Source organism: Sciurus vulgaris, assembly GCF_902686455.1.
Source record: "Sciurus vulgaris genome assembly, chromosome: 19".
Lineage (NCBI taxonomy): Eukaryota > Metazoa > Chordata > Mammalia > Rodentia > Sciuridae > Sciurus > Sciurus vulgaris.
Genome location: NC_136480.1, coordinates 13413754 through 13427160, shown reverse-complemented (window position 1 = coordinate 13427160; position 13407 = coordinate 13413754). Strand labels below are relative to the sequence as shown.

The 13407-nt window shown below is 45.9% G+C and overlaps 1 protein-coding gene across 2 annotated transcripts in view; it reads left to right on the top strand.

Moving 5' to 3' along the window:
* EDEM1 (ER degradation enhancing alpha-mannosidase like protein 1) overlaps positions 1-6540 on the top strand; it is a 29877-nt gene extending 23337 nt beyond the window's left edge. For both annotated transcript variants that reach the window (XM_079122198.1, XM_079122197.1), the window contains 2 exons: positions 231-434; positions 2564-6540. In XM_079122198.1, coding sequence (XP_078978324.1) covers positions 231-434; positions 2564-2653 — 294 coding nt within the window. In that variant the 3' untranslated portion in view covers positions 2654-6540. The remainder of the gene's footprint in view (positions 1-230; positions 435-2563) is intronic.
* The last annotated feature ends 6867 nt before the right edge of the window (positions 6541-13407 follow it).

The window sequence follows — 13407 nt, the reverse complement described above, 5'->3', positions numbered from 1 at the left end:
ACAGGTCCAAGCATCTGCATTTAAACAGGTGGATCCTGCCTAGAAATCAGTGGTCAGTTGATACATTTTCATGTAAGTCTGGTCTGAGTAGCTGGGACACTCTCTATGAGTTAGTCAGAAGTTCCATAGTTGCCATTTGTATCTTTCTTCTTCTTGTTGTTTTGGTAGGGGGGATGCTGGGATTGAATGCAGGGTACTAAGCCACATCTTTTCTCTTTCTCTCCCTCTAGCTGTTTGATGAGGAGAATCCAGTACACAAATCTGGATCCAAATACATGTTTACAACAGAGGGCCACATTGTATCTGTGGACAAACATCTTCGAGAATCCCCTTGGAAGGAATTCTTCTCTGAAGATGGAGGCCAGGACCAAGAGGGAAAGTTTGTGCACAGGCCAAAACCTCACGAGTTAAAAGTCCTCAATTCCAGCTCCAACGTGAGTTGCTCTTTCCAGGGGCAGTATGCATGTGGAGGCAGAGACTAGCACTGGGAGTCCCTAACAAAATGGATGGCACACTCAGATTTGCTGTTTCATAAAGGGACTATTGACTTACACATGTCATCAGGGTGTAAGGAACCAGGAGCAGCAGCACTGTTACCTGGCTGCAAGGGGAGTGGAGATAGAGGCCACAGCATCTTGAAAGGAGAGCATCACGTGTGAGGGGTGGCCATGGCAAGGGCCACTGCTTGGATGTGTCTTTGCTGATGGTGTGAGTCAGTACTTGATCCTGCCTCCTTCTCCTTCTGCTCTCTTGCTGGAGCTCCTCTTTGGTTATGCCCACCAGAAGCCAGAAGGCAAAGGAGTCTGTTGATGCAGTCCATTGGGTTGTCCTCCTGGGGGCCAGAGCAGGTGGAGTGAGTGGAGAGTGGATCCCCAGGGGCAATGGAAGAAGGCCAGCAAAGTCACCTGCCAGCCTGAGAGGGAAGAGCAGTCAGAGTCGTGGCTGATGATGCTTTTCAAAGTACACTGCATTCCCAGTTTCATTTACAGTAGTGCTGTACTCAGCATGCCCAGGTTCTCCTGGTGGGCAGTGGGAAATGTGGAAATGCAAATACCTGAGGTCCTAACTGAGGGTCCAGAAGGTCATGTTGGTTTGAATCACATGAATGGTTTGAAAGTGAGGATGAAAAAATGGACCCTGGACCAGCTGAAATCCCAAATCTTGTCCCACAATGCATTGGATGCCACCTGTCTTCTCAGAGAAAGCCTCACTTGTCAGCTCTGCACTTTACCCACACCACTCGCCTGGCTGGGGACACCCTTTCAGCACTTTTCCTTTTGTGAAAGTTTTCCCATCATTCAGGCCAGAGCACAGGTAGACTGCCCCAATTTCCATGAGGCCATGGAGAGTTGATGAAGTGTACAGAGCAAAGTTGGGAAGGAAAGGAAAGGAGAAAGAGGGGGAGATGGTAATGACCAGCAGCACGTTGTGCTCACTGTCTGCCAGGCAGTGCTCTCCATGCTTACTGTATTAACTCACTCCTCTCAACAACCCGCGAGGGGTAGATACTTTCCTATCCCCATTTAATGGATGAGTAAAGGCATGGTGGGGTTTGGGTCATACAGTGGAACTGGGGTTGGGACCTAGCCAGCATCTTCTCTTTTAGAGAGAAGAGACCTCTGACCTGCCATACCTCTGATACCATTGTGCCAGGTGCCAGGATACAGGCCCATCAGAGGGGTCCAGATTCTGGACATGTGCATGGCCTGGTAGGGAGGCAACTCCTCCCTAGGTGTTTATCAGTAGCGCTGGGGAAACCGAGGGGCTGGGAGCAACCTGTGAGAAAAACAAGGAAGACTCGCTGAGCTGGTGCTTGAAGGATGAGGAGGAGCTTTCTGGGGCTGGGGGGCGGTTTCAGACAGAAGGAAGAGTGTCTACAGAAGCGTGGGGAACGTGGGGCCAACAGAAGCGCTGACAGACCTGATCTTTCTGGATGTGCAGCACCCGGCGAGTCTAAGTGCAGAGCCTTGGGGAAGTGCCTTGGGGAAGCACTGTGTAAGGAATGCATGTGGACACTTATTCCCAGGGATAACACCCTGTGGTTAATTCTCAAGACCCACCTCGTCCTTGAGTGGAGGGAGGGAAGATTTGTAATAAAAAGAAAATTGTACTCTTAAGCTTTTAGATTGTATTATGGACAAGAACAGCTCAGAAAACCACAGCACTTTCAAAAAGCTAAAGTATTTTCTTGAAATTCTGGGTAGGTTAAAGGACCCAAGGGATGCAGTTTTTATTCCTGGCTGCTAAGCACTTGCTCTGAATGCCTTGGTCTCCATTTCTATAAAGTGAGGGTATTAAATTTCATCAGTGGTTCTCAACCAGGGAGTGATTTTGCTCCTCCAGGGACAATGGACAATGATTGGACACAGTCTGGGTTGTTAAAACTGAGGGCTGGGAATCGTCACTGGTGTCTTGGCAAGAGGCCAGGGATGCCACTGACTGTCCTGCAGTACACAGGACAGCTCTCCACAATGGAGTTATCCGTCCTCAAATGTCAATAGTACCCACATTTCCCGAGAGGCAACGTGTGGGTGTTAATTTGGTATTCGTTTTGTCTTCCTAGTGCAATCGTGTTCCTGACGAGAGGAGGTACTCCCTGCCCCTAAAGAGCATCTACATGCGACAGATTGACCAAATGGTTGGCTTGATTTGATCTGCTCTCCTCTGCGTGGCCTCATCTTAAACAAATTTAAACACCTGAACCAGACCACGCCTGCATCCAATCTGAAGGGGAAGGGGCGGAATCTGGCTGTCCATGACAGTGTGCGTGTTTCTGTCCAACTCCTTACACACCTTGGGTTAATTCTTACACACCTCAGTGTTTCCCTTCTGTTCAATAAAATGCCCTGCTTTTTCTTAAAGTTATAACTTGAAATGAGAAGGTACAAGGAAATTGGCTTTTGGCATGCTGATGTTAGAGAGCACAATAGGTGGGGCATCTTTGGATCCATCTTCCCAGCTTCATATTCAGGGTCCAAGTCTCCTGGCTTTGCCAGCACTTGCCCTACTGCAGTATTGCCCCCTCTTCGTTAGAGGATTGGGAATGAAATTTCTGAGCCAAAGGGCCTGAGGTTCCTTGGCATCCCTACATATTGCATTGACAGTGTCATGCCGTCTCTCTCCTTTTGGACCATTGGGGCTCTCCCCCAAGTGTCAACCGTGATTTTGGATTATGTAGGGAGAAATCATCCAGTTCATTTATGCCTCCAAGTAATCTTTAGTGTTACAGCATTCTTTGCTTAAGTTAATGGTCTCACTGGAATCCTAACAGGAAGATTTTCGGTTGTTCTATTGTGGTGTAAGGGTTAACTAACAGTGATATCTTGCATTTGTTTTGAACATGGGCTTAACTGAGGAACTCCCTTGGTTCCAGAACCAGGTGCCTTTTAGGAAGAGGGGAAAAAAAAAAATGGAAAACAACAACAAAAACAAACAAACAAAAAACTCCAACCCTTAGATTGTCTGAGCTTCATTCTTTCTCATATTTCCTAACCAAGGATTCGGAATTTTACCATCTTTGGGTTAGAGTTTGTTTCAATTTTGTTACCTGTGTCTAGTGCCAATTAGTCAATCAGGGAGAAAGAAGTGATCAGGTGACTTTCTGATGACTCTGAGCCTTGAGCCATTCCCCTATATAGTACAGGCTTTAGATTAGTGCCTTATGGGCTTTGGTTTGGGCCACAGGCTATCGCAGCTGCTGCTGTGGTGCGGCAGGGGCTTGTTTTGTGTTGCAGTATGATGGGGCCAACACTGAAAGAGGGATGGAGTGTGTGTTAGTGAGGAAGATTCTGGAAGTTCTTAACTCAGTGGACCTTTCAGCCTATTATTTTAGCAAAGTATGTAGGAGGAAGTTGTGCTAAAATACCTTCTTTTTCCTTTTTATAATTTTTTTAGCCAGAACAGAAGGTTCTCTCCTTGAACTTAAATGAGTGTTCATACAAAACAGAGCTCGACCCGACTCCTAATCTGGCTTCTGTTCAGTATCAAAGGTTGAAAGGGCAAGAAGTCTTAAAAATTGACAGGCCTCCTGTATCATGTTTCTCACCTGTCAAGTTCACACATTTCACACAATTTTAGTCTTTTCAAAACTAGAAATGAGGGTGGGGGGTGTAGCTCAGTGGTGTAGACTGCTTACCTAGCCTGCACCTGGGTTCAGTCCCCAGCACTGCAAACAAAAATGAACCCAGACATAAGAGCTGTCTAAGCCATTGCATTTTTAGTCGAAAGGGAGAGAAAGTATATTCCTTCTTGAAAATTTAAGTGTATGTGTTTTGAAAATAGACGTGTCACTCACTTCTTTGGGATTTTTAAGAAGGCAATTTTCAGCAGTAAATGTAACATTTCTTATGCAATTTGTTTTAAAATAAGAAAATTTCAAATACTTCTACCTTTTTTTCATTTTAGAAGCATTGTTCTGTTAAATGTCTCATCTACTGAACAGATTACTTTGAAGATACTATTTCAAATGTTTTCACTAACTCAGTAAAAATGTTAGACATACACATGCACATGCTAGTGTGTGCACACCTCTACTTTTCTCCAAGCAAGCTGAGGGGGGACCGCAAATGACACACCTGGAAGAACGGGTGTGTCGGGAAGGAGTGCTTGGGCAGGGCTCTCTGCAGCGTCTGGCAGTGGTGGTGTGCAAGCCCTCCAGCATTCTCCTTTCCCTGGCCCATTACCTGTCACTCTAAAGCAGCTCAGGCAGTTCTTCTTCCTCGTGCCTTGAGTGCTGCAGGCAGGTCTTGGGTAGGAGCCAAGGTGAACATGTATTGACTTTTTTAAACCCTCTTGCTTTGGCCTCCTGGACTTACACCGGTTGGTGAGACTGAGGGTGAGTGAGTTACTTCCTTTTAATCCTGGTTATTGAGCGTCCAGACTGTCCAGGCTAAAGTTTGATGCTACGCTGTCAGTTATTTGGCTAGGTGCCACAATGCTGACTGGTTCCAGTTATGAAAGAGGTTCTCTGAGCCAAGTTCAAAACTTGCTTGATTTCTTTTTGAAAATCAGAATGTCAGCAGCAGTAGTATATCTTGCAGGGCTTTCGTGGTCTCATCTATTCTACATTCTGAAATACTAGGTAGGAGAGGGCTGAGGAGAAGAAAGGGAAGTCTCCCTTGCTCAGAATTTTGCTCCAGGAACCCCTCCAATCTGAAGACTTCATCCTTTGCAGCAGCTCTGAGGCTGGATCATCCCCTGGTGCCATGAGTAGCTAGTTGTAGTGTCAGGCTTGGTCAGCATGTTAAAGTCGGATTTGCACAGAACTGTAGCAGAAAACCGCCATGTGATTTGACCTGGTGGGATACAGTTATCCCATGACGGAGTTTCAAATCATTACAAAGCTGGCTTAGCTGCTTTAGACAATGTAACCGAAAGAGAAAGTAGGTCACAAAGGAGTCTTTGCCAGCTCTCTTGGTTGTGCTGCCCTTGTGAAAAACTGGCTTCTGTTTTCTATTCCTCCTTTCATTTTCTTTCTAGCTTCTCTTCAAGAGCTTGCTCTTTGTAACTGAGTCCCCCAGTTTTGATAAGTCCTGGGCTTTGCTTGCCCTGGACTGTGGGCTATGCACAACACTTAGTTTTCTATGTATTTAAAGAAAAATGTGTCAGGGTGGTTTCTGTGCAGGTGAATATCGGCTGAGAGTCCAGTTATCTGTTTTGGTAAACGCAGTTGTATACTCTGAGGGTCTCAATGTCCCCCCAGGTCTACCCACCCCTCCCCTGACCTTCCACCCCTGAAAGAACAATATCCCTCCTGTTTCTCAGCTCAGTTTACTGAATGATTGACACTGTAATTCTTCATTTGGGAGTTTGTAGACTCAACATCAGACATTCCTTTCTTCTGGAGGGCTCCGAAGCTCTTTTTCTTTTGATAGATTCAAATTTAGTGCTGGTTATAAGGTAGGGTCCACAGAGTAGCTGAGCAGGGAACCTTAGAAGACATTCTGATCTTTGCTTTTCCATTCCCAAGCCTCCAGCTCCTACTCTAGTGCCTCTTCCCTGCAGGGCAGGGACCCCGTGTGAGAGTGAGGAGTGCGGCAGCCTGGGCCATGGGTCCCCAGAGTTGCAGGGCTCAGGGTCGCGCTGCACTTGAATCTGGATGTGAATCTGGTTAAAAAAAAAAAAAAAAAAAAAAAAACCTGTGGAACTCCCTGATTCATGACTCCCTTCCCTCTTTCTGAGAGTCAGAGGAATAATATTTTTTAAAGACATTTTGTTTCAGTTTTAAATAGCAAAACACAAACTGCATTTTTATTTATTATACATGAGAAAGGTAAATCTGTTTTACAAAAAAAATCTACAGTTGGAAACTCTGGGAAAACTTACTGAAATACACAAATGCTTCTCTGTAATGTGCAATATGCTTTGCAACTATAGATATTTTATGTTTAATCTGTAAATAAGAAATGTATTTAAATTAAAAGGGAGCTTTTTGTAAAAGGACCAAATGTTCTTTTATAAATGTACTAAGGAATATCTTGCTCTTTGAAATTTATTAGGATTTTTATGAATAATTTTTATTAAAGAATTTTTTTGAGTTGTCATGGTGTTTCTGCTTTGTACGTTCTATATACATGTTACATGTGGGACGGGAAAATCACGAAGGGAAGTGGTGAATGAAATCTTTATTAATTTATTGCTGGACAGCCAGGCTTCCTTGTAGAAGTCCACTGCATTTGGTCTGTCACACCCCTGCATTCGAATGTCCTTCACGTAGGACGTGAGGCCCTTTTACACGGTGGGTCTCATCACCAGTCTCCCCTTTCCATTCACCTCCTTTCTCCTGGGCTGTGACTTGTTTAAGTCTTGTTGCTAATGACCTGAGTTTGTCTATGTTCTAGAACCAATTCTCGCCCAATGTGGGGAGCACTGGCCTTCCTCCCAGCCCTCCACCCAAGTCCCTGAAGGGGTCTTAAGGAAGAGAGCTGATCCTGCCTGTGGCTTCTGTCACAGTTTTGGGCCACAGGCCATTCTGGATTTGTTTATAAAGAGTGCAAAGCACCACAGGGTGAAGAAGAGTCCAAGATGGCAAGCATTTTGCTAGTAAGAATGGATCTACCATTGACGGGCAGGTGGCAGCTGTGTTTGTGAAGTGCTGTGGATTTGCAGCCATTTGACAAAGCGAGGCTGGCTGAGGCAAACCGAGTGGGCGGTAAGAGCCATGGATGCCACCTTGTCACCTACCTGCCTTCCCCAAGATGCCTTGCCTCCATAGCATGGGTGTGTGTGGCCTCAGCCAGCCGTTGGGGGGGGACGGAGCAGCCTGTGAAGACCGCAGTATGGTGCTGGGGCTGGGAGCAGGAACAGCCCTCGCCACGTGGGTGCAGTCTTCACTCTGCACTGACCAGCCGTGAGCCTTGGGCAAGGATGGTCTGTTTTTTTTAAACACAATACCTTTATTTGTTTTTATGTGGTGCTGAGGATCGAACCCAGTGCCTCACATGTGTTAAACAAGTGCTCTACCACTGAGCCAATTCCCCAGCCCCAAGTGACAGTCTTGATGGCCTCAGCTTTCAAATTCAACATGAGAGGACTATAGTCCTTACTCAGGGTGGTTGTGGGGACTGGAGTAGATTAATATGTGAGGTAAATAAAACAGCACCCGGCACAGAGTAGAGTCTGTTTCCTAGGATGATGGCCAAGATGGACTTGATTCCCAGAATAAGCCTTAGTGGGGCTGGGGTTGTAGCTCAGTGATAGAGCACCTGCCTAGTACGGGTGAGGCCCTGGGTTCGATCCTCAGCACCACATAAAAACAAATAATATAAAAAGGTAAATTCTTGGGAAAAAAAAAAGATAAGCCTTAGAGTCTTTAAGTAGGGACCCTGGAGGACAGATAAGAATGTGAACTGGCCATAGAGAGGCCTGGCTTTGTCCTTCTGCATGTGTGACTTGGGTCAAGAGTCATGAACTCCTGGAGTTCACGTGAGGGCAAAATGAAGCAGCAGCTACATTTTGTCAGAGCATATCAATTGGCAGCAGCTAAATCTTTACCAATCTTCCTTCTGAAGTTTTAATCAGGGAAGAATACGATTGTTTTCACTCTCTCAGACAGCCAGATTGAGATCAGGGTGCTGGGTGTGATACCAGAGACCCAGCACCACTGGTTGTTGTGGTTAGGTGCCTGGCCTGGTCTGCTCGGCTCTGCCACTGTGTGTATGCGCTGAGTTTCAGGGTCAAACCTCACCGAAGTCCCGGGAGGTCAATTCTACTTCTGCAGCTGAGAACACTAGAAGGCATACAACTTTATAACCACTCACACTTGAACCAATTTGAACCAATGGCCTCCATCTCTTCTAGGTACTGTGTTAGTTTTTCATCATTGTGGGTTTTTTTTTTTTTCTCATTTGAGCGGCCGCAAATTCGAACCCCGGTCCTTGCGCATGCTAGGTGAGCGCTCTCCAAAAGAAGCTATTTCTTCAGCTCCAATTTTTCATCATTGTGACCAAAACACCTAAGAACAACTAAGAGGAGGAAAGATGTATTTTGACTCATGGTTTCAGAAGATTGTCGACAGTCTGCTGGCTCCAAGGCAGAAACGTGGTGGAAGGGTATGGCAGGGGAAAGCTGCTCAGTTCAGGATAGCTGGAAAGGAGAGAGAGAAAGAGGAAGGGTTCAGGGACAGATATAGTCCCCTAGGCGGAGCCTCCAGTGCCCTACTTCCTGCAACTAGGTCCCAATAGCCCATTCAACTATCAGTGAGGTCAGAGCCCTCATGGTCCAGTCACTGCTTAAAAGCCCCACCTCTGAACCTTGCTGCATTGGGGGCCATTCTTTCAACACATGAGCTTTTGGGCGGGGGCATTCCAGATCCAAACTATAACAGGTGCCATTGTGAATAATGTGCCTGCAGTCCGTATGGAGAGAAGGGATGTAAGTCTACATTTCCTAAGGAATATAGCTCTACCTTGATCTGAAGTGGTGCCTTCCCAGAGGGCTGGAAAGGGGTTGAGACTGGGCAGCATACCTGCTTCTTTGGGAGTGCAGCTCCCAGGGGCTGAAGCCCTGGAGCTTCAGAAAATGAAGACCCCAGAAGCCACAATGAATGCTTCTTTCCCTACAAATTGGAATATTCTCCGTGCCTACGTGAGGGCGTGTGAAGGAGGCTATTCTGGGGGGTCTGCATTGCCTCTACACAACAGAAGACCCCTCCTTGAAGAGGGGTCTGGCCCTCCTAGGTCAACCTGGGTGCCCTTCAACAGATGATGGATAAAGAAAAATGTGCTACATATACACAATGGAATATTACTCTGCCATAAAAAAGAATGACTATGACTTTTGCTGGTAAATGGATGGATCTTGGGATCATCATGCTAAGTGAAATAATTCAATCCCCCAAACCGGAGGCTGAATGTTCTCTCTGATATGTGGATACCAACATACTACAAGGGTGGTGGGGGGATAATAGAAGAAATGGATTAGACAAAGGAGAATGAAGGGAAGGGAGAAGGCTTAAGAATAGGAAAGACAGTAGAATGAATTGGATAACTTTCCTATGTTCATATATGAATTCATCATCAGTGAAACTCCACATCACATACAACCACAAGAATGGGTTACTAATTAGAATAAGTCATACTTCATGTATATATAGTATGTCAAATACTCTACTATCATGTATGTCTAAAAATAAAAATAAAAATAAATAAAAAGTTTCCAAGGTGGAGTTTCTCTCCTCGTGGGATACGCTACAGCAGCTCTGCTCTTAGGGATCAGGGCTTGGTGCCTTAGTTCAGTGGTGAACTAATCAGATTCTCAAAAAATGGACTGATAATTTGAAAAGCTTAACACTTGCTTAATGAGAAGGCTCCAAAAAGGAGTGAAGAGCCAGTTTCCATTATTTGAAAACCCATCTGGACCATCCTAAGCTGATTTTGGTGGTAAAATACTGACATTTTAGCATAACACTGCAAAGGGCTATAGCTCTGTGATAAGAATGCTTGCCTATCATGTGCAATGCCCTGGGTTCAATCCCAAGCACCACCAAAAATAAATACACAAAAATAAATAAATAAATAACACTTCAAGGTACTCTTTGTGATTTTTAGTTTCAACTTTGTGATTTTAGTTTTCGATTTTTTAGTTTTAGGATTCAACCCAGGGCCTTGTGTACTCAGGGCTTTGTATGCAAGCACATGCTCTACACTGAGCCACATCCCCAGCTCCTAAGTTAAGATGTATCTATTGACATCTTAAAACCATTGCAACTTATTAGGCCAACATCCTCTGTTAAAGAGTATATATTTCAATCAGTTCTTTGTTAGTTGGGAATTTTAGATGTTTTTCCTATTTGAATTGGTATTTCCATTGCTCTGCCACCAAAAAATTTTAACATATGACAATTTTTAACATATTAATACATGATGATCTTTCTTTTTCTTTTTTTTTTTTTGGCACTGGAGACTGATCTGAGGGGCACTCAACCACTGAGCCACATCCCCAGCCCTATTTGTATTTTATTAGAGACAGAGTCTCACTGAGTTGCCTAGGACCTTGCTAAATGGCTGAGGTTGGCTTTGAACTCATGATCCTCCTGCCTCAGCCCCACTAGCAGCTGGGATTATGGGTGTGTGCCACCATGATCAGCTCCAGCTCTTTTTGAGACAGGGTCTCACTAAGTTACCCAGACTGGCCTCCAACTTGTGATCCTTCTGCTTCAGCCTTCTGAGTAGCAGGCATTACAGGCATGTACCACTATGCCCAGCTATGACAATCCTTTGAAGTCTTACTGTCTATCTAATCATTCAGTGCCACGAATCCAGATATGAAGCTGGGCAGTGGTGGTCTGTAAACTGCTGGCTCAGGAGGCTGAGACAGGAGGATCATGAGTTCAAAGCCAGCTTTAGCAACAGTGGGGCACTAAGCAACTCAGTGAGACCCTCTCTAAATAAAATACAAAATAGGGCTAGGGATGTGGCTTAGTGGTCCAGTGCCCCTGAGTTCAATCTCTGGTACCCCAAAAACCCAAAACAAACAAACAAAAAATCATATACAGCTTAACATTTTTCCATAATCATAAGACTGTTAGTATTTTTAATGTATTTTTAGTTGTAGATAGTAACAATACCTTTATTTTGTTTATTTTTATGTGGTGCTGAGGATGGAACCCAGTGCCTCACACATGCTAGTCAAGTGTTCTACCACTGAGTTACAATCCCAGCCCAAGGCTGTTAGTATTTTAAAAAATCTTCAGAATTAAATCAAAATGATGATTAGTATAGAAACAATGCATATAGATTTTGATACTAACAAGTATCAAAATTATTGGAAACATATTCTTTTATTAAATGATAGAGTATCCCCCTCCAATTGAATTTTATGTCTGTGGATAAATGCTTCTACACTGCAAACTTCCATCAGTTTGGGACAGAGTTTGGCATTTCCCTGAAAAGCTGAACATGGGTGTATGTGCCCCATGGCCTGGCAGCCAGGTTGTGCACAGTACCACTCTGAGCTGTCCTGGAAGTTCTCCTCCTAAGGAAATCACCTGAAGCAGGAGTCAGGAGACTGGCTGGTAGTCCAAATCTGGCCACTGCTTGTTTTTGTTTTGTTGAATAAAGGTTTAAGGAAGCACGGTCTTGCTCATTGGTTCACATATTGCCTATGGTTGCTTGTGTTACAATGGTAGAGACTCTCATTCCCAAATAATTCTGGTATTTTACAGAAAAATAATTTGCAGACCTTTGGTCCAGAGGATCCCTTGCATGTGGGAACAAGGTGATACAAGATTTTCATAATAGCTTTTCCTGTCAAAGCAAAAAGGAAAGGAAAAAAATTGGAAAACTACTTACTTGTCTATCAAAAGCCATCATTCAGCTGGGCATGGTGCCTGTAGTGTCAGCTACTCAGGAGTCTGAGGTAAGAAGACTGCTTAACACAAGGAGTTCTAGGCCAGCCTGGAGGGAACAGGAGATCCTGCCTCAAAAAAAAAAAAAAAAAAAAAAAAAAGCAAAAAAGAAAGAAAAGATGGTTTAGAGCAATGGAATAATATAGAGCAGAGAGGTGAGTCACAATGAGTCTGTTTATGTGCCGTTCCAAAATAACCAGCTAACTTCATTGCTGAGAGACACACGTGGAAAACAAAACAAAACAAAACAAAACAACAAAAAAAAAGGAGGCATGATTATCATAAAGGTCAGCAGTGGGATGTAATAAGACCTTATCATTTAAAGTTGTCTCAGTGTGCATTTCGAATACAAGCCTAACTTTCCCATCCCAGATGCAGGGGTCGGTCGCCCTTGATACGGTTTCCAGTTCTACACCACACTGCATGGCCCAAACTGGTAGCCACTGACAGGAAATTACAGGTATCCCTCCTGTCTTTGCAGACTGGGCCACCTTCCTGCCACTTTCTTTTAAGGAGACTTTAGGCCGGTTGACCGTGCGCATGTACACACACTCGCTGCCAAAAAGCTCATTGCCACCTTGCCTTACCCGCTGCGGGTGCACACACGAGTTCCCTGGTTAGTGGCTTCCTTGGTGCCTCGCCTGACCCGGTGCTGGTGTGCACGCGCGCTGCCTGCTTGAGACTTGCTTGACGTCTCAGCCAACTGCCTGCTGGTGCGCATGCGTGCTCCCTACTCAAGGTTTTCTTAACGCCTCGCCCAACTCCCTGCTCGTGCACACGCGTGTTCCCTGTTCCTGGCTTCCTTGGTGCCTCGCCCGACCGGTGCTGTTGCGCACGCGCGCTTCCTGCTCCAGGCTTGCTTGACGCCTCGCCCGACACGCTGCTGGTGCGCATGCGCGCTCCCTGCTAGAGGCTTTCTCGACGCCTCACCCAACCGGCTGCTGGTGCGCATGCGTACCTCTCTGACGGACACTTCTCGTTGCCTCACTTGCACTACGCGCCGCTCACTCTCTGCACGAGGCCTCGTGCTCTCCTCCCCTGAAGAAGTGGGAGCTGCCGCTACCTTCCTGCTCCTTACGCCCTCCACGCCCAGGACCTGAGGTAAAGCTCGTTTAGCTTTTTATTTCCCCGTGTGGTGCGTGTTGAATTGTGGTCCCCTCATCCCCAGCGAAGAACCAGGGGCTGCTCGGTGGGGGTGGGGTTCCCGAGAACTCGAGGTGGGGCTCCCAGCGGAGCTATGGCAGGACCCTGGTCTGTCAGAAGTATTTGTCAGTGAACATAAGGACGCTGTGTGAGGGACCCCCTGGTCCTAGGCACGGGTCCTCACCAGGGAGACGTGTCCTGGGAGCCCCCACCTGCAGCTCCCCTCAGCGTCCCTCAGGGCGGGCCTGCTCGCACCCCGGTCCCCGGGATCCCCGTTTGGCTGTGGGCTCTTAATACACGGGGTCTTCCTTGGAGTAGATGTAACGGGGTCTTGGAAGGAAGGTACAGGTGACGTGGTTTGCTTAGCCTGGGTGGCAGTTGCGTGGATAGCCGTTCTGTTCTTACTCTGGATGGGGTGC